The sequence below is a fragment of the Pan paniscus genome, chromosome 1, assembly GCF_029289425.2.
Source record: "Pan paniscus chromosome 1, NHGRI_mPanPan1-v2.0_pri, whole genome shotgun sequence".
Lineage (NCBI taxonomy): Eukaryota > Metazoa > Chordata > Mammalia > Primates > Hominidae > Pan > Pan paniscus.
In genome coordinates, this window is record NC_073249.2 from 36,980,258 (window position 1) to 37,000,600 (window position 20,343).

The 20,343-nt window shown below is 47.5% G+C and overlaps 1 protein-coding gene across 3 annotated transcripts in view; it reads left to right on the forward strand.

Moving 5' to 3' along the window:
- The first annotated feature begins 10,338 nt into the window (after positions 1-10,338).
- Positions 10,339-20,343, forward strand: part of PACC1 (proton activated chloride channel 1) — a 51,537-nt gene continuing 41,532 nt past the window's right edge. Inside the window, exons 1-2 of one of the 3 annotated variants that reach the window (XM_003814181.5) lie at positions 10,339-10,694; positions 14,890-14,986. In XM_003814181.5, the coding sequence (XP_003814229.1) occupies positions 10,659-10,694; positions 14,890-14,986 (133 nt within the window). In that variant the 5' untranslated portion in view covers positions 10,339-10,658. The remainder of the gene's footprint in view (positions 10,695-14,889; positions 14,987-20,343) is intronic. The other 2 variants (XM_034946383.3, XM_063597293.1) reach the window with 2 other exon arrangements.

Below are 20,343 nucleotides of genomic sequence, written 5' to 3' on the forward strand. Positions count from 1 at the left end.
AATCTATAGTCTCCACTTGTCTTTTTAACTGACAAGATTGGAGTATTACAGGGAGACTCAGAGTCTCAGCAAACCAAATTGCAGAAACTTATTTATTAATGGCTGGATTCCTCTTTGTGCCTCTGGTCTCAGAGGGTATTGTCTTTTCCAGGGAATATGAGACACCAGGTTTGGTTTAAGTTAAATACAAACTGGAGGGGTATGTAATGCCCTCCCCAGAACTTAAATGTTCCAAACCATAGGATCTATTTGGGAGGTTACTACAACATGCAAGCTAGCTGAATCTCTATTAATTTTTCTCCATTGTCTTGGAGAGAAGTAAAAGCAATTCCTCATCCACCTTGTAATCTCTGAAAGAGTCTACAGTTTGAAGCTGAATTAATACATTTCTTCCCAAAAGAGAGGCAGGGCATTCAGGCATTAAAAGAAAAACATACAAAGCCATGAGACGAGATCGTGCCACTGCACTTCAGCCTGGTGACAGAATGAGACTCTGTCTCAAAAAAAGAAAAAAAAAAAGCAGAGCAGCTTGTAGGATGCTAAAACAGCACCTATGAGCTTGTCCATTTATCCCTGTGATCATACAGTCTCGGGATGATAAAGCCTCTTCATAATGCGCCAAAACAGAGCAAGCAGCCCCTGTATAGAGAAGGAAATTAATATTCTTACCTGCCACTTCAAGGGTTACCCCAGGATCCTCCAGATACATGGTTTTGTTGCCCAATGAGAGCTGTGGCAGAAGGTCTTGAGCCCCATCACTCTTGGCCTTCAGCACCTAAACTAAGGATGTCTGAGCAAACCCGAGAGTGAGTGGTGCGCATTCCCTCTTCCTAATGGCCAGTTGTCTTACAGCAAGCACATTAATTTATATTCAAGTTGCGGTGATCTGGAAGCCCAGATTGGGGCTTTCTGCCTTCTAGCTTCCCTTGCCAAGGCTGAGAAGTGTAAGGGCAACCCCCATGTGTGTGGCAAGCTTAAGGCCACAGCTAAGAGCTGTTCCTTTTGAGAAGCTGTCTTAAGTTTTTCTGCTTTCTCTGTGTTGTCCTTGTTATTAAAAACCATAAATGCCGTGTCCCAAAACTGGTTCATAGTAGTCTGGGGAACCAAGGCTGCTTTTTTTGCAGCTTCCAATGGATATCAAGGGCAGACTGGATTATACAATGTACCCCTAATCAAGTTTGTCCTTTTGAAGTGGGATCAGTATATTTCCTAATTGCCTCAATTGTCCCTGAAACAAAGCCAGATTCTCATCTTTACCTTGGGTAACTTCCTTCACGTTATCATAATTAACATGTTTTTTCATACATGTGTTTATCCCTTCTAATAAACAAGTGATCATGTGATCTCTCTTCTCAGTCTTCACTATTCCTTTGATCATTCCATCCTCGATTTTGATCAGGAACTGCAATACCCCCAGCCCTGTAGATAGTATGATTAGAATTGTGGGATAGCATTTCATCTGCATGTGTCCTAGCTATTTCCAAAATCCACTGTTTTTCTTCCACTGTACAGCAGGTGGATAACAAAATATGCAAATCCTGCCAGGTTAAATTATGTCAGAGTTAGTTTCTCAAACTCATCTATAAATTTTCCTGGGTCTTCAGAGAAACAACCAAATTTTTCTTTGCATAATGCCAAATCAGACATAGAAAAAGGGACACATACCCTTATAGTGCCCTGTTCCCCATTTACCACTTCTCTAAGCAAAGATTTTCCTTTGAAAGTTGCTAAGAGGCTCCGCTATGGGTAGTACAGGTGGGGCTGGGTTCCTCAGGGAGTAACGGGTACAGAATAGGACTAAGCATCTCAGAAGGAGGTAGATGTAAAATAGGGCTAGACGGGTAAGGAGGATGAGATGAAGAGGTCTCAACAGCACTACTAGAAGGGCTAGAAGGGACAGGGGCAGATGCACCTGAAGCATTGGAACTGACCAAGGCTTGCATTGAAAGATCATCTAGAATATCTAATTAGTTTTCCTCTTTTATTTTCATTAAATATGCACATACTTGTTTTAAAGTTTTATCCTGACTAAGCAATAGAAATGTTTGAACATATGGTATTTCACCCCATTTTCCCTCCTGCTTGCAAAACAAATCAAGTTGAAGTATAACTATTAAAGGCTGTAGTTCCATTAGGTGGCCATTTTTCTTGACTTTGCAAATAACATTATTATTATTTGGAATAATAACATTATTATTTGGCCCTATTAGGGCCAAATAATATTACATAAAAATAAAAATTTCTTCTTCTTAAGCCCACCTAATTTAAATTGGTCCCAATGCTCTAATATGTACCCTAGTGGTGAGCTTTTTAGGATTAAGGCTGTGTTGCCCATGAAGGGAGCAGGTAAAGGCGAAAATAGAGATCATTGTGATTGAGGTTGTACTGCCACTGGCCAAGCTCCACTAAAATGGATGAAAGAGCTTTCAGAGCCAAATAAGCAAGGGAAAATGATCCTGTGATCACTTTTTTTTTTTTAATAAAAATAGAGACGGGGTCTTGCTATGTTGCCCAGGCTGCTCTTGAACTCCTCAGCTCAAATGATCCTCCTGCTTTGGGCTCCCAAAGTGCTAGGATTACAGGTGTGAGCCACTATACCCAGCCCCTGTGGTCACTTTAATTCAGCTATTCATATTACCCAAATAATGAGTTGGGCCATTTGCACTAGAGAGACCACAATAGGGGACTTGACAAAGAAATGTCTCATTAAGAAAGGGAAATGACACAGACCCGGGAATGAATGTCCAGGCTCAGGACAGTGATGGCAAGCAGGGTGAAACTTGCTTGCTGTCCGTAACCAAGAAGTAAAAGTCATTTGATTAGTGAGCAGATGAAAAGGAACTGCTAAAAACAAATCTCCAATTCCCTATTCTATAGCTGTTTGTCTACATGGGACTGGCATAATTGCTGCCTGGCTCAATCATACACCCTGGAATTTTTCATTTAAAATTTGTAAGTACTGGCTGGGCGCGGTGGCTCACGCCTGTAATCCCAGCACTTTGGGAGGCCGAGGTGGGTGGATCACTTGAGGTCAGGAGTTCAAGACCGGCCTGACCAACATGCTGAAACCCCGTCTCTACTAAAAATACAAAAATTAGCCAGGCATGGTGGCACACACCCGTAGTCCCAGCTACTCGGGAGGCTGAGGCATAAGAATCACTCGAACCTGGGGAACGGAGGTTGCAGAGAGCTGAGATCACGCCACTGCACTCCAGCCTGGGCGACAGAGCAAAACTTCATCTCCAAATAAATAAATAAATAAATAAAAATTGGAAGTACCAAGTTTCAATTTTGAGAGAAGGGGAGGCAATAAATAATTCATGTAAATGGGCTACATATAGGGAAAGTAAATCTTGCAGAACCATTCATCCCCAATGTACCTTAACAGGATGCCGGAGCAGACAGGCGAAGAGCCGATAATCTGAAGGCAAATGAGGAAAGTGAAAAGTTAAAAATATCAGGACTGGTCAAGTGAGGCCTGTGAAAAGCAGCAGGAAAACACAGCAGTAAAACATAGACAGCAATCAGGAAACTGGCAAGTAGCAGCCTTTAACGAGCAGCCAAGAGTGCAAGGAGGGCTAATCTAAAGGGAGTAATGGTTAATATCTCGTCACACTGAATCCATATCCAGCTATGAGGATGTGGAGGGCCTCCAACCCTTCCTAGTTGGACCTCTAACCAGTTTTAGACAAGTACCCCGTCCTTTACCACTATAAAAATATATTCCACTACTTACCCAAAATTGGCCAATTGGTGCTGCACAGTGTATTTCCTCTGGGTTGGAGGGTCTCACCTCATTAAGGTTTCAGTGGAGATGCAATGGGAAAATGTTACCAGAAAAGGGGTCTCATCCAAGAACCCAAGAGCAGGTTCTTGGCTCTTGCAGGGAGATAATTCAGGGCAAGTCACAGAGTATAGTAAAGTTTAAATAGTTTATTAGAAACCACTCTATTACAGAGTAGGGCATGCTCAGAAAGCAAGAGGAGGAACGCCTCTACCTTAATGTAACGCTTGCTTACATAGGATATTAGGGCTAAGAATAGTGTACTTTATTATAAAGTCCTGTGATCAGCTTGTGACAGGATATTAGTATTCATGTTCTCTTGTGTAACTATTGATTTCAGCGAGAATTTATGGGTGTACTATTAATAGCATCATTAGAGTAAAACCCATTTTTAAACTAAGAATGCCTTTTTCCATTAACTTGTTTCCTCAGCCCTAGACATCTTGTGATAAAGAGTGCCTAACTTCCTGAGAAAGTCACCCAGCAGTTTTTTTTTTGTTTTTTTTTTTTTTTTTGGCTTTATATGGCCTTTATTCAAGATGGAGTCATTCTGGTTAGGACACCTGTGACAGAATAAGTTTAAATGTTAATGGAATAACTCTGGCTGAAGCCGGGAGGCTACTGCAATAATCCAGGTGGGAGATGATGGCTGCTTGGACCAGGGTGGTGCCTGGGGATGTGGTGAGAAGTGGTTGACTATGGATATGTTTTGAAGATGTGGTTGATAGAATTTGCTGACAGATGAGACTTGGGATGTAAGAAACAGAGAGGAGTCAGAGGTGAGTTGGAGGTTGTTGCCCTGAGTAACTAGAAAGATGGAATTGCCATTTATTGATATAGGAGTAGGTTTTGGAGGAGAAGATCAAGATCAATTTGGGGCTTGTTCAGTTTGTGATGTGTGTTAGACATCTAACTGAAGGTATCAAATTGGCAATTAAATATACAAGTCTAGAATGAGGGGAGAGTTCTGGGCTGGAGATAGAAATTTTGGAATTCACCGGCATAGGTGTTGCATGTAAAGCCACAGGAATGGCTGAGATCGCCAAGGGAAGTGCATGTGGACAGAGGGGACTGAGCTCCTAACATTTGGTGGTTGGTAGAACTGGCAAAGGAGACCAGAAAAGGGCTCACTGTATGCCAGGTACTGGTTTCAGCACTTTGATGTTTATAAGCTCTTTTAATCCTCACTTTAACTCTGGGACATAACTATTACTATGTCAGGGGACCTTAAGTACCTCGCGTAGCTCTCACAGTAGGTGACAGAGCCAAGTCAAGCACAGGCCATGTGTCCTACAGCCTGCCATAACCACCAGGCTATCCTTCCCCCCAGCGACTATACCAAATGTTTATACTTTTACTTATTTAACAGGATGGGCTTCTAGTGCAGAGTGACTTAAACAGGATCTGTGTGCATTAACTTTACTCTGAATCTCAATTTCCGCATTAGTAACATGCCAGCCTGCCTCTTTCATAGGACTGTGTTAAAACTAACAATGGTAGTGGAATTGTAAACCTCGAAGTGCAGTATCTACATTACACTGTGTCACAAGATCTCTGGGGATGGAGGAGGCCCTTGAAAACCCCCGAATTGAATATCATCCCCTTCCTGATGCATGTCACAATAACATCCCTATCATACCTTGTACTGCCTCTCTGCTTGGGCCCTTTCTCTTTCTACAGTTCTGTTTGTAAGGAACATCTTTAAGCCAAAAGACCCTTCTAATTTCTACTGATCCCATATAACTCCCCCCTCCCTGAGATGCTGAGGATAAGTCTATACATGAATAACATGCTCATAGGCCCTTGGATTTCTCCAGGCACCCCTCTGATTGTCTTTTTCTACTTGAACCCAGACATATTTTTCCAAAGCACTTGGAATCCGTTAGTCACCGGCAAGAAAAATGGAAAGTATTCTTTTTCTTTAAAATTTTATTTTATTTTAAGTTCTGGGATACATGTGCAGAATGTTCAGGTTTGTTACATAGGTAAACGTGTGCCATGGTGGTTTGCTGCATCTATCAACCCATCACCTAGGTATTAAGCCCCACATGCATTAGCTATTTATCCTGATGCTCTCTCTCCCAAAATAGAAACTATTCTGGATAGAACAGAATGGCTGAATACAGGGAGCCAGTTACACAGGTGATGAAAGAAGCTGAGACAATAACCCTGAGGCAACCAAGAGTATCAACAGCAGGAAGTCACCATTCCAGCCAATGGAAGGGTAACAGGGGTGTTTATTTATTTTTATGAATCTTTTCTGAGATGAAGTTTTGCTCTTGTTGCCCAGGCTGGGGTGCAGTGGCACAATCTCGGCTCACTGCAACCTCCACCTCCCAGGTTCAAGTGATTCTCCTGCCTCAGCCTCCCGAGTAGCTGGGATTACAGGTGTGCGCCACCACGCCCGGCTAATTCTTTGTATTTTTAGTAGAGACAGGGTTTCTCCATGTTGGTTAGGCTGGCTTCAAACTCCCGACCTCAGGTGATCCACCCGCTTCAGCCTCCCAAAGTGCTGGGATTACAGGCGTGAGCCACCACACCGGGCAACAGTGGTGTTTATTAGAGTCTAAGGGCCTGAGTCACCTGGCTGAAGCTAGGACCACAAAAAGCCTTTGTATCAGGGGCTGGAGCCATGGAAGGGAAACTGTGAGAGGCAGAGAACAGGGAAAAAAAAGCCCTGGCTTCTCCCTTGCCCTGACTCCTGAAAATGCCTCCTGCTAAGGTATACATGTAAATGATTGCCAGCCATTATTCTAGAGGTCACAAGACATTGCAACTTCCCCAATTACTCCTGCAGATAACGTCACTATCGTAGAACCTCAGCTTGGCTTTTTGAAATGTCTTTTCGGGTTTTTTGCATGTCCGACACTGATGGCTCCACCTGGACCCACCAATCACTCCTGTGGCCCCCACCCAGCAGTGACTAAGTGCACTGGAGGACCATTTCCCACACCCCTGTGATTGCAACCCCAACCAATCAGTAGCAAGCACCCACCCCTATCCTATCCCACAAACTACCTTTGAAAACCCCTGGCCCCCAAATGTTTGGGGAGATTGATTTGTGTAATAACTCTGTCTCCCTGTGGCCTCAGTCAGTTAAACTCTTTCTTTACTGCAATGCCATGGTCTCAGTGAATTGATATTGTCTATACAGCAGGCAGGAAGAACCCATCAGGTGGTTACACTACATGCCCCTAGTAGTCCTCTCCACTGACACTGCCTTCTGCTTGGCTTCAGCCTAGGGCCTGTGTACTGTACCTGTGCCTTCTGCCTGTACCCGCACAGACCATCATGTGCTAGTCCCTTCTTGTCATTTAGGTCTCAACTCAAAAGTAACTGCCATCAGGAGGCCTCTCTTGACATCCCCCAGATATATTAGCATCCTACCACCCTGGCCCATGTCTTCCACCTTTTTATAAGGACGAGTCATATTGGACTGAGAGATCACCTTACTCCAATATGACCTCATCCTAGTTACATCTGCAATGACCCTATTTCCATCTAAGGTCACATTCTGAGGTACTGAGGTCTAGGTCCTCAACATATTTTGGGGGAACACAAGTCAATTATAGCAGGAATCTTTAGGGTATAGATGATAATTCAAGCCATGAGGCTAGAGGTGACCACTTCACTAGCCCCTACGGAGTGAATAGAAAGGAGGTGGAAAATCTAGCTTTGGGGCTGGGCGTGGTGGCTGTCGCCTATAATTCCCCCAGCACTTTGGGAGGCTGAGGCAGACAGATCACTTGAGGTCAGGAGATCGAGACCAGCCTGGCCAACATGACGAAACCCCGTCTCTACTAAAAATATGAAAATTTTAGCCAGGCATGGTGGCAGGCACCTGTAATCCCAGCTATTTGGAAGGCTGAGGCAGGAGAATCACTTGAGCCCGGGATGCAGAGGTTGCAGTGAACCAAGATTGCCGCACTGCACTCCACCCTGGGTGACAGAGCGAGACTCCATCTAAAAAAAACCAAAACAACAACAACAAACCTAGCTTTGGGAAAGTCCGCCCTGTAGAGCTGAGATGAGGAGAAGTCAGCAGAGAGGCTGAGAAGGAGCAGTAACTGTAACTGTAATAGGCCTGTTGCCTGATGTGTGCAGCAAGTCAATATGCCAAGACGGAGTTGCAGTAGAAAAAGAGGCTTACCAATAGGGCCTCCAATCGAGGAGATGGAGGGGAACCTCAAACCCTCTCTCAAGGAGTTTGGGGCTTTTCTAAGGGTTTTTAAGGAGTAGGCTGAAGTGTGGAGACTGCTGATTGGCCAAAGAGAACAGGGTGAAATCATCAGACAGAGAGAGAAGCAGCTGTATTCTCATGCTGATTCCATTCCTCTGTTGGTGTCTTCAAACTTGTTGGTGTCAGCTGTTTCACTGGAATTTGTGATCTGAAAAACATTTTAAGCAATTTTTTTTTTTTTGGAGACAGAATTTTGCTATTGTCGCCCAGGCTGGAGTGCAATGGTGCGATCTTGGCTCACTGCAACCTCTGCCTCCCGGGTTCAAGCGATTCTCCTGCCTCAGCCTCCTGAGTAGGGAGGCTAGGGAGGCTGGGATTATAGGTGCCCGCCACCATGCCTGGTTAATTTTTGTATTTTTAGTAAAGATGAAGTTTTACCATGTTGGCCAGGCTGGTCTCGAACTCCTGACCTCAGGCAATCCACCCGCCTTGGCCTCCTAAAGAGTTGGGATTACAGGCGTGAGCCACTGGGCCTGGCCTTAAACAATTCTTAAGCAAAAGCCTTATGATTCCAATGTCAGAAATCCTACCTGTAGGAGCAGTGGAGATGCAAATGGTCAGTATCTAGTGCTACATGACTTTTGGCTACAAGGAAGTGGGTCAAATTACAGCCTGATTAATGCTTAATTATAACTCTATTTCTGTGCAGAATTCATGTTAACCCTGTGAGGATGGCTTCAAAGTGAGGTAGGAGCAAGCTGGGAGTGTGTGGTGTCCTGGAAGCCAGGGAGGAATGCGTATCAAGGAGGAGGGAGGATCAGCCAAGTCCACTGTGGCTGATAAATCAAGAAAGAGGAGGATGGGAAAATGGCCATCTGATATGACAACACTGAGGTCACTCGTGACTTTGACAAGCACTTTTCCAGTGGAGTGGAGGGGAGTAAAGCCTGACTGGTGTGTGCTCATGAAGGAATGGGAGAGAGGACTTGGGGGCTGCAAGGACAGAACATTATTTACATGTTTATGATCTGTCTCTCCACAGTTGCATGAAAGAGCCACGAAAGCCAGGACCCAAGGGTATCTTATCCATTTACGTATCCCAGTGCCCAGCACATTGTATTTGTTAAGCCATATTTTATATTTTATTAGCCAGTATCTCCTTCAAATGTGGGAGCCCATAATTTTCCAGTTTGGTCACACCAACAAAGACTAGAGAGGAATGACAGGGTTGGAATAGAATTCTCTGGTTCCTTCCAGCTCTAATATTCTATGATGGTGTGAACTTGTTCTATCAAGTACCATTGTATTAACACAGTAAGGAATTTAATTAGTGGTCTGCTATTGTTAATTTGTTTTGGTAAGCAACTGTTAAATGAAATGGCTGGAATCAGTGTTCCATTCACAAATTTAACAAACATTTGTCGAGTGCCTACGATGTGTTAGGCACAATATATATTGTCCCATATAACAGATGTAAGAGCAGAGGGCCTAGGATAGGGGTGAGTGGTCAGGAGAGGTGATGGGGACCTCCCATTGCTAATGCTCCAGGAGGTCCAGGGTTCTTTGATGTGGCTGGCGCTATTCTGCTTATCACTGAGGAGAGAAGAGGCTCCCAGTGGCCTGAGTGGAGGGGTTACCAAGCTGCAGCTGCAAGGGACAGAGAGCAGCATTCACCAAGGCACAACAAGCAGCCTCTATCTGCTTCACCACTGAGGAGCCGAGGGCCCCCACACAACAGCTGTTTCAGGCAGTGGGAGGAGAGGAAGATGTGGTCTTCAGGTCCACCCTGCCACAGGGCCAACACCAGATTTGACGCCACATCTAGCGCTTGAGGCTTCTTCTGTGGCTGAACAGCGGCTTTAGGCTTTCTCTGCACGATCCTTCCTTTCTGCTTTCATAGGCCTTGTCAGGCAGGGCAGGGTTTAGCAGTTGCATTCTAAGGCGAGGAGAGGAGGGCTCAGAGCATTGCAAGACCTAAAGGGGAGGGTCAGAGCCAGGACAAGAACCTAGGGGTACTCCTGCCCCTGGAATAATGGAGAGAACATGGGCTCCGCAGTCTACCCCTGGATGAAATAATCTTCATTTGATTATCGCTCCACCCGCATCCTTTCTGAAACAAAGTACCTCAGTTTCCTCATTTGTAAATTAGGGAGAAAAATGTCCTTCTTACAGGGTTCCTTGCAGAATCAACGGCATAATGTGAGTGAGAGCGCTTTGTAACTAACATACAAAGTGCTCTCCAGACATTTATTACGGTTTTAAACCGCCAGGCCAAGCTTCCTCTTGCAATTATAGATTAGGGGCTCCTCCTCATCTGACTTTGTTCCACTTTCCACTCCTCTTCTCCGTCCCTCCCCCTCCAACAAAGAGAGGAAGTGAGAGACGCAGAGGCACGCGTCTAAGGACCAGCTTAGCTGGCCCAGGGTCACATGCAGGCTTTACCGCCGCAGGGGTGAGAGGGGGTGTGAGGGGCGCCCCCGCCCAGAACTACATTTCCCATCAACGCTTTCGCGGCTCCTGGGCGGCAGCGGCCAGGCGCATGCGCCGAGTATCGCCACGCCTGGTCTCTGGGACGCCCCTCCGGACCGGTTTCGCCTCGCGGAGCCGGTAGGTCCAGGTGCAGCGGCCGCAGTGCTGCGTCCGTGCGCCGCGGGCTGGGGCGGTCTCAGGTGTGCCGAAGCTCTGGTCAGTGCCATGATCCGGCAGGAGCGCTCCACATCCTACCAGGAGGTACGAGGTTGTGAGAGACGGAAGGGAAGTTTGAGGCGGAGGAGCAGGGTCCCGGGGGCCTGGGCGGATGCGGGGCGGGGGGTGTCGGGGCTGCGCGGTAGAGGGCTCTTCCGAGGGACCGACGGGTGCGTCAGGGGAGGGCTCCCGGGGTGCAGAGGAGCGGCCCAGGGGCAGGAAGGAAGCGGGGCAGCGGAGCGGGCGCCCAGCGTTCTCCGTATGCTGCGGGTTGCATGGCCGAGGTCCGGAGTAGGGTCCCCGGCGCCGCGACCCGTAACCAGCAGGTGAATGATTGAAGCTACCTGAGGCCCAGCCTTCCGCGCTCCCCGCCGGAGCGGCAGCCCAATGGCCCAGAGGAACCCGGCGTTCTTTGCAACAAGTGGAGCGCCCGCGCCCTCCTCCCGGCGAGAGCTGATGCGCGGTCGGCATCGTCGGCATCCTCCCCCTGCAAGCCCAAGGCCTCGCTGTCCCCGCGGCTGGTGACAGGATTGATTACCTGTTTTTTGGTGACCACCTAACTTTGAAAAAGTGCCTTCATGGACTTTGCTAGTTCTCGCTCCTCTTCGTCTCTCCCTCCAGTCTCACCTCCTCCCACGACTTTATCACTTTCCAGTTCTTTGTCTCTTCTCTGTCCTGCGCTGCAGGCTGTGCGTCCAGCGCTTCCTTCAGGCAAGCCCTGCCTCCTCACTTCTCCAGCTGTATTAGTGAAACTGCTCTCCTCCTCCGCCTCCACTTCTCGGCCCCCAAACCTTGGTCATCTTTGGCAACCGTCCTCTTCTGTGCCCCTCCATCGTGCCGCCTCATTGGCCAAAGTCAGGCAGTTCCAGGTCGGTCCTCCTCCAGTTTGTGTCCCTGTGTTTGCTGTAACCTCTGAGTGCGATACTGTGTTACCATCGCTCCCTTTAGTCTCTCATACTCTCCAGATTTGCCTTGAGGCCCTGCCTTCACCTCGGAGCATTCCTTTTTTCTCAGACCTGACGCTGCCCTTCGTCTGCCCAGAGCAGTCCAGACTTCTCAGCAAGCTCCCAAAGCTCTGAACAGCACAGCAGCCATGTCTCCCATTACCTTTGCCACCTCCTAACCCACCTAGGGTCTGGCCACAGTGGAAACTCAGTTTTAAAATGTGCTCCTGCCTCTGTGCGTGTGCTCACTCCATTTCTTCATCAACGCTCCGCCAAGCTCCATTGGGTAAAATGCCCCCAGAAGTCAAGGGCTACCTCAAGTTCCATGTGTTCCATAGGGGTCCGCTTTCCAGACCCGTCTGCATTTCTGTCTGTCCTTCTCATATGAACTTGCTGCCTTCTGTCTTAGTCAATAGTTACTGCTGCACATATCTCCCTTTGTAAAAGACTGATTCACAGAAGGGCTTTGTGGACTATATAAAGCAGGTGGCTTAGCCCTACAGTGGAGGGAGAAGCCAACTTGAAGGCAGATGAGATTTGCCTAAGGCTTGCCATTTTTTAGTGTAGGATCTTGGCTGGAATCTGGCCTTGGACAGATTTCTATATTTCTCCTCCCATCCCCTTTATTCCATCTGTTTCCTTTGTCTGAAAGGAGTCTGAGGGATTTTAACCAGTGCTGTGGATTCCATGACCCCTAGATTCTGTACCCTAAACAGTGGGGGAATCGTGGGGAGTGAGATGTGTCTGAAAGTTTTTAGGTTTATAGGGTGTGGAGCACAGTGGATAAAAGTCAGAAAGCCCACGTTCGTGCCTGGCTGTGCCTCTTGCCGTTTGTGTGACTTTTATTGAGTCACATAACTTTCTGAGCCTCAGTTTCTTTGTCTGAAAGATGAACATAATAAAAGTCCCTACCTCCCAGGGTTGTTTGGGGATTAGATAAGTTGGTGTGGAAAGTGCTTGGCTCAGTGTCTGGCAAATAGTGACCCCACAGTGAATGATAGCTCTTGTTAACAGGGTGTGGGCAGCTCCTGGGTCCAGGATGCTTTGGGGTCCTGGCTTAGCAGAAACATGTGCCTCACCATCCACACGTAGCCAGCCTAGCAGGGCTTATAAAATGTTTATTAAAATATAGGCCCTTACCCCGCTTGGAGGGCCAAGGCCCAGGGTAGACTCAGTTTCTCTTTGGAGGCATCTCCAAAGTGGAAGGCACTGGAAGGGTGCCCTCCCCTTGCCTTCTTCAGAGGCCTGTTCTGGAGTCCCTGTCTCTCACTTCTTCAGAGAATGGGGCCACCCAGAAAATGGCCGGCGTCTTTCTTCCTGAACCATTCTGTGAGTGTACCTAGCTCTGAGTAGGTTTATTTGCTGAGGGGGGATTTTTCCTTGGGGAGGGTGGGATATACTGAGAATTTGGCCAGGGGCAGGCAAGGAGGCAGGCTCATTATGGCTGTGGGTAGTCAGGAAGAGAACTCGGTGGGAGGGTGTTAGCACCTGGGTCAGGGTGAACCTGAGTGAGGCTTGGATCAGGGAACTTTGAGATTTCCCAGGACTAACATCCTCCTCTCCCTTTGGCCAGTGAGACCTCTTTATCTGTGCTCCTGCTAGTGGCTTATATCTCTTGGTGCCTTCACCAGCCTCCCTGCCCTTTCCCACTGGTTGCTTTTCTTTTCTTTCTTTTTTTTTTTTTGAGACTGAGTTTCACTCTTGTCACTCAGGCTGGAGTGCAATGGTGCGATCTCGGCTCACTACAACCTCCGCCTCCCGGGTTCAAGAGATTCTCCTGCTTCAGCCTCCCAAGTAGCTGGGACTACAGGTGTGCGCTATCATGCCCGGCTAATTTTTGTATTTTTAGTAGAGATGGGGTTTCACCATGTTGACCAGGCAGGTCTCGAACTCCTGACCTCAGGCGATCCGCCCACCTCGGCCTCCCAAAGTGCTGGAATTACAGGCATGAGCCACCGTGTCAGGCCCCGCACCTGGCCTTTTCTTTTGTGCTTCGAGGGCTTTAAACTGGAGATTTTGCCTGATTCTAAGGGGCAGGAGTGGAGTCGTGGAGAGGGAGATAGAAGAATAGATTCGTAAGAGATGTTTTTCACTTGTCTCTTGGAGGTGAGTTTTTAATGAAAATGTCTAGAAACCTTAAACACTGATGCTGTGAACCTGAGAAAGTGCTTGGGAAAGCTGTCCCCTCTCCCTCCCAGTTCAGGGATGGCTTCTCTTCTAAGCTCTGGTCTTGAGCTCTCTTGCCCTCCTCCTTAATCCTACAGAGACTTGTTGATTATCATGGTATCCTTTCCGTCCTTCTTCCCTTCTCAGTGGTATAATTTTCCCCATTTGACAGGTGAGACCACTGATGAAGTGAGGTTGAGGTTGCTGGCTACCAGGCTGCTGATTATAATTAGCACCTATCCCTGTGATGGACTGCCTGCCCTTCCTGCTGTGTTCTGCCATTTGCAGCCCAAGTCAGTGGACTTCAGCCAGAGTGCCAGAGAGAGCTCTGACACCACCTTCACTGTTCCCTCTTTTCTCTCAGCAGACTCTAAGCCGCATTTCCTCTTCCTTTGGGAAGTGGTTAAGACTATGGGCTTTGGAACTAGACCAACTTGGATTTTACTCCTGCCATATCTTTCCCTGGCTTTATGGCCATGGAAAATATTGTGGGTTGAATTGTGTTTCCTTAAAAAAGATATGTTGAAGTCCTAACCCCAGGTACCTCAGATTGTGACCTTGTTTGGAAATGGGGTCATTGCAGGTGTAATTAGTGAAGATGAGGTCATACAGGAGTAGGGTGGGCCCCTAATCCAGCATGGCTGGTGTCCTTCAAGACGATGACCATGTGAAGACACAGAGAGAGCACACCTTGTAAAGATGGCAACGGAGAGTGGAGATTGGATGCCTCTACAAGCCAACGAACTCCAAGGATTGCTGGCTGTCACCAGAAGCCAGGAGAGGGGCATGGAACAGATTCCCTCACCACTCGTAGAAGAAGGAGCCAACCCCGCCAACACCTCAATTTCAGACTTCTAGCCTCCAGAACTGTGAGAGAAGACATTTCCGTTGTTTTAAGCTGTTCGGTTTGTGGTACTTGCTACAGTAGTCCTAGGAACACAGAGAGCAGAAAGTTTATTGAGCTTTCTAAGCTTCGGTGTCCTCATCTGTAAAATTGCTGTAACACACTCTATGTCATGTGGTTTTTGGTGACAATTAAGTGAGAAGCAGCTTCTGCTTTCTTATTCTAGTGTAGAAAAGCAAGGCTGACATAGCTGACTTGTCTTTGCTCTCTTTGCTTCTCCCTTTAGCTGAGTGAGGAGTTGGACCAGGTGGTTGAGAACTCAGAGCGGGCAGACGAGCAGGACAAGGAGACGGTCAGAGTCCAAGGTCCGGGTATCTTACCAGGTGAGTGCGTTTGGTGCTTTGCTGTCCTGTTGCTGCAGCTGGACACCCCAGTCTAGGCGCCTTGCCAACTGTGGGAGAGGAGGAGCCCCCTTCCCTGCACCCTGGTGTCAGGTCTCAAGTATTGCCCTAGTTTTAAAGCCATACATATTTAACCAGCCTTGGAACAGAGGATATGTCTAGGCTGGTATCTGCTCTTAACTCCAATTTGAGCCACTTCCTGAGGTCAGGTCATTGCATACAATGGCAAATGCTTTGGATCTCTGCTCTTCTGTTCCTCCCTGGAAACTGCTAGCAGGTGAGCCTCTAATATCCAGGTCAAAGAAGATCTAATAGGCCCCCCCTTTCAGATACTAGGCCTGTCCAGTAATGCTGCTCAGTTGGGTAAGCAGGGTCCCATCAGTCAGTTAGCATCTTATGGAGCCCTACGGCAATGTTTGACACTGCTGACTACTTCTTCCGCCCGGATACACGCTGCTCCCTTAGCTTCTGTGATGCAGCATTTCTCAGGCCACTCCTTCCAGGCTCAACTGCGGTCACTCTCCAGCTCTTGGACATGAAATGTTGGTTGCAGGCCCCTTTCTCTCACTCTCATAGACAGTTCTACCCAGGCCTGCTCCCTTGCTTCAGCCACTGCGTGCTCACACGTGACTCCCATGTTTACATCTCTAGCCCAGAGGTTACCTACAAACCGCAAATTTATATATCCTGTATTTCCAACTGCCCATGTCATAGTTCTGCTTGGATCTCCCAAAGCTTCCCTCAACTCCACATGTCCAAAATTGACCTCATGATCATCTCAGTCCCAGCCTGGTCCTCTCCCAGTATTTCCTGTTTGCAGGAATGGTACTACCACTTAACGCAGTTGAACTTCAGAGTAGTTCTCCATTCCTTCCTTCCTCTCATCCCCTTTTTCTCTGGCCCTCAGCCATGCTGATCTTTTTTTATTTTAGGCCTCATTCCCTCTCACCACAGGGCCTTTTTGTTGTTTTATTTCTCTGCCTGGAATTCACTTTCCTTCTTCACATAGTTAATGCCTAATCATTCTTCAGCTTTCAGCTCACTCATTTTTTTCCACAGAGCCTTCTCTAACCTTCTGGCCAGATTACCTCCCACCCTCCAGCACTGTCTCATAGTCCACGCGCCTCTCCTTTCCAGCTATTGCTGTTGGAATGGTGCGTTTGTTTGTCTGACTAATGTCTGTCTGTTCTACTACAGCAGTCCCCAACTTTTTGGCACCAGGGACCGGTTTGTGGAAGACAATTTTTCCACAGATGGAGGTTGGGGGATGGTTTCAAGATGAAACTGTTCCACCTCAGATTATCAGACATAGTTAGATTTTCATAAGGAGCACACAACCTAGATCCCTTGTATGTGCAGCTTACAATAGGATTTGCACTCCTATGAGAATCTAATGCTGCAGCTGATCTGACAGGAGGTGGAGCTCAGGTGGTAATGCTCACTCACTGCTCACCTCCTCCTGTATTGGCCCAGTTCCTAACAGGCCATGGACCCGTATTGGTCTGTGGCCTGGGGGTTGGGGACCCCTGTTCTACTAGAATGAAACTCCCTGAGGGCAGAGACCAGTCTGTTTTGCTCACCAGCCTAGCCTTGACCACGCCATAAAGATTTGTTGAGTGAATGAATGAAGCCCCAGCCTGACTTCAGCTTCTTGGATGGATCCCATCTGTTTGTGGGAGAGGGGAACAAGACAGGAACTAATGTGGTTCTGCCTCCTCCTTACAGAAGACTGCATGGAAGGGACCGGGCACGGTGGCTCATGCCTGTAATGCCAGCACTTTGGGAGGCTGAGGCGGGTGGATCACCTGAGGTCAGGAGTTCAAGACCAGCCTGGCCAACATGGTGAAACCCTGTCTCTACTAAAAAATACAAAAATTAGCCAGGTGTGGTGGCACATGCCTGTAATCTCAGCTACTTGGGAGGCTGAGGCAGGAGAATCGCTTGAACCCAGGAGGCGGAGGTTGCAGTGAGATGAGATCATGCCACTGCACTCTAGCCTGGGTGACAAGAGTGAGACTCTGCCTCAAAAAAAAAATAAATAAATAAAATAAAAAAAGACTGCCTGGAAGGAAGGAGGCTGGAAGGGCAGCTAACATTTCCTGACTGCTTCTCCTGTGCCAGGATCTGTCCTACCCCATTTGCCCCATTTAATTCTCACATCAACCCTGTGAAGTGGTTATCCCCCTTTTACAGATGAGGCCCTCAACCTCAGGGAGGTTGAGTAAAGCATGGGGAGGTCATACAGCTGGTAAACACAGACTGAGTCAAACTCTGCCCAACCCTAAACTCTCTCTACTACACCAGTGGTGTTTTCTTTTCTTTTTTTTTTTTTTTTTTTGAGATGGAGTCTCACTCTGTCACCCAGGCTGGAGTGCAGTGGCACAGTCTCGGCTCATTGCAACCTCTGCCTCCCAGGTTCAAGTGATTCTCCTGCCTCAGCCTCCCAAGTAGCTGGGACTATAGGCGTGTGCCACCACACCCAGCTACTTTTTTATTTTTAGTAGAGATGGGGTTTCACCATGTTGGCCAGGCTGGTCTCAAACCCATGACCTCAGGTGATCTGCCCACTTCAGCCTCCCAAAGTGCTGGGATTACAGGCATGGGCCACCGCACCTGGCCTACATCAGTGGTTTATAAAAACTATTTTAAGTGGTGGTAATCCCAACACTTCGGGAGGCCAAGATGGGAGGATCTCTTGAGGCCAGGAGTTTGAGACCAGCCTTAGCAATAAAATGAGATCCTGCCTCTACCAAACAGACAAAAACCAAAAACACTCACACAAAACAATAAGCATTCTTTTATTAAAGCCCAATATGTAAAAGATAGTAGCATGGCTAATCCTCCCTCTGACATGAGGCATTGCCTCTAAAGCCCTAAGGCTCCCGGGAGAACAACTTGAAAGACCTGTATATTAATTTTCTATTGTTTCTATAACAAATTACCAAAAACTTAGTGGCCTAAAAAAACACAAATTTATTATCTTATAGTTCTGGAGGTCAGGAGTCCAAAATGGATCTCACTGGGCTAAAATTAAGCTGTCTGCAGGCCTGAATTCCTTTCTAGGGGCTTGAGGAGAGAACTGGGTCTTTGCCTTTTCTAGCTTCTGGAGGCCTCCTGCATTCCTTGGCTTGTGGCCCCTTCCTGCAGTTTCAAAACCAGCAGTGGCTCGTCGAGTCTTTCTCACATCACATCACTCTGACGCTGACTCTCCTGCCTCCCTTTTCTGTGTTTAAAGGGCCTTTGTGATCACATCGGGCCCACCCAGGTAACCCAGGATAATCTCCCTGCTTTAAAGTCAGCTGATTAGCAACCTTAGTCCCATTTGCTGCCCTAATTCCCCTTTTCCATGCAACTTGACATATTCACAGGTTCTAAGGATTAACACTTGGGCATCTTTGGGAGCCTTTATTCTGCCTACCACACCTTGCACTACCCTCTTGCCCCCAACCAGAAGTGCATAGATGGAGGCAGGAGAAAGAAGAGGGAGGCCAGACTTGGAAAGATGAGGCTTGTCTTTGTGTTTCCTTTCATAGAGAAGTGCCCAGGTAAATCAGGAGGTGGCCCTAATGTCCTTGGACCTTAGCAGCCTCTCTTTTGCCTCAGATTCCTGGGGCTGCAAAGCCTGGGGTCAATCAGAATAGGAAGCCAGGCCTCAGGCAGAGCAAATTTTGGGTAGTTCCATCAACTGGCAAGAGCATTCCCACTTGCTTTGGGGTAGCCTTCCCAGTTGCTTTGGGGGAACCAGATGAGCTGGGCTCATCTCCTTTCTAAATCACAGAAGATTCAGATCTCAGGAGTCCATTTGGCTGGGTCAGTAGTGAGTTGGCTCAAATTTGATGGACTGATACACAACTCTCAGAGCTCATTTCTTGCCTCTGAGTCTTCTTTTTTTTTTTTGAGACAGTCTCCCTGTGTCAACTAGGCTGCAGTGCAGTGGCACGATCTTGGCTCACTGCAACCACCACCTCCTGAGTTCAAGCAGTCCTCATGCCTCAGCCTCTCGAGTAGCTGGATTATAGGCACTTGCAATCATTCCTGGCTAATTTTTGTATTTTTAGTAGAGACGAGGTTTTGCCATGTTGGCCAGGCTGGTCTTGAACTCCTAACCTCAAGTGATCCACCTGCCTCAGCTTCCCAAAGTGCTGTGATTACAGGCGTGAGCCACCATGCTTGGCCCCTTTGAGTCTTCTAATAATAATAATAAAAATAATGGTAATGGTGATAGTGGTTGCCATTTTGGGGATGCTTTCATGTACTAGGCCTGTGTAGGGCTTTAGGGCTTTTTTTTTTTTTTGGGATGGGACCTTGCTTTGTGGACTGGGCTACAGTACAGTGGTGTGATCATGGCTCATTTCAGCCTCCCGAGTAGTTGAGACTACAGACATGCGCCACCATACCTGGCTAATTTTTAAATTTTTTTTAGAGACAAGGTCATGCAGTGTTGCCCAGGCTGGTCTCAAACTCCTGGGCTCAAGTGATCCTCCTGCCTTGACCTCCCAAAGTGCTGGAATCACAGGTGCAAGCCATTGCTCCGAGCCTATAGGGCTTTTTATATACACTTTATCCTGTAATCTTCACAGCCACTCTGTGAGGTGAATGGTTAGTCCTAGTTTATAGATGAGGAACCCAAGGCACAGACGTTAAGGAATATGCTCAGAGCTCATGAGTGGCAAGGCTCAAATCCGTACCCAGAGCTGTCTCGCAAGGTGTTCTGACTCTGGCTCAGTTGTTCCTAGATGAGAGCTTTCCTGCTCCAAATTCTCCCCTCCCTGTAGCAGATCAATTAAGGACTGCTTCACTTGTTATGCCAAGTGCTGACACCACAAAGAGGGTGAGTAAGTTCCTCCAGGAACTCAGGCATATAGAGACAGAAGGCGGGTTACCCAAGGAAGAACATGTCCCTCCTTCTGAGCCTTCCTTGACTTCCCTGGTGAGGTCCCTTTCTCCCTGTGATATGCTTTCCTTTGTAACAGTTAACACAGTTGATAGGTCACATTTATTGGGTTTAATTATTCAGTTAATTGTTATCCACCCCTTGGCACTGCCCTACAAGTTCTGTGAGGCACACAGATTTTGTCTTCTCCTCCTTTACTGTAACTCCAGTGCCTAGTGTGGAGTGTAGTATGGAAGTATGACTCCATAGAAGTATGAGTACTGTAGGTACTCAGTACCTATTTGTCCTCTGGGGGAGAGCAGTGGAGATTTAGAGCAAGAGAGCCTCTCATCTAGGAGCAACTGAGCTAACTGGAATGAATGAATGAGGGCCAAAGAAATGGTAGAGTCAGGTGCTTCAAAATTAATGAAGGGGCCTGGCGTGGTGGCTCACACCTGAAGGGGCT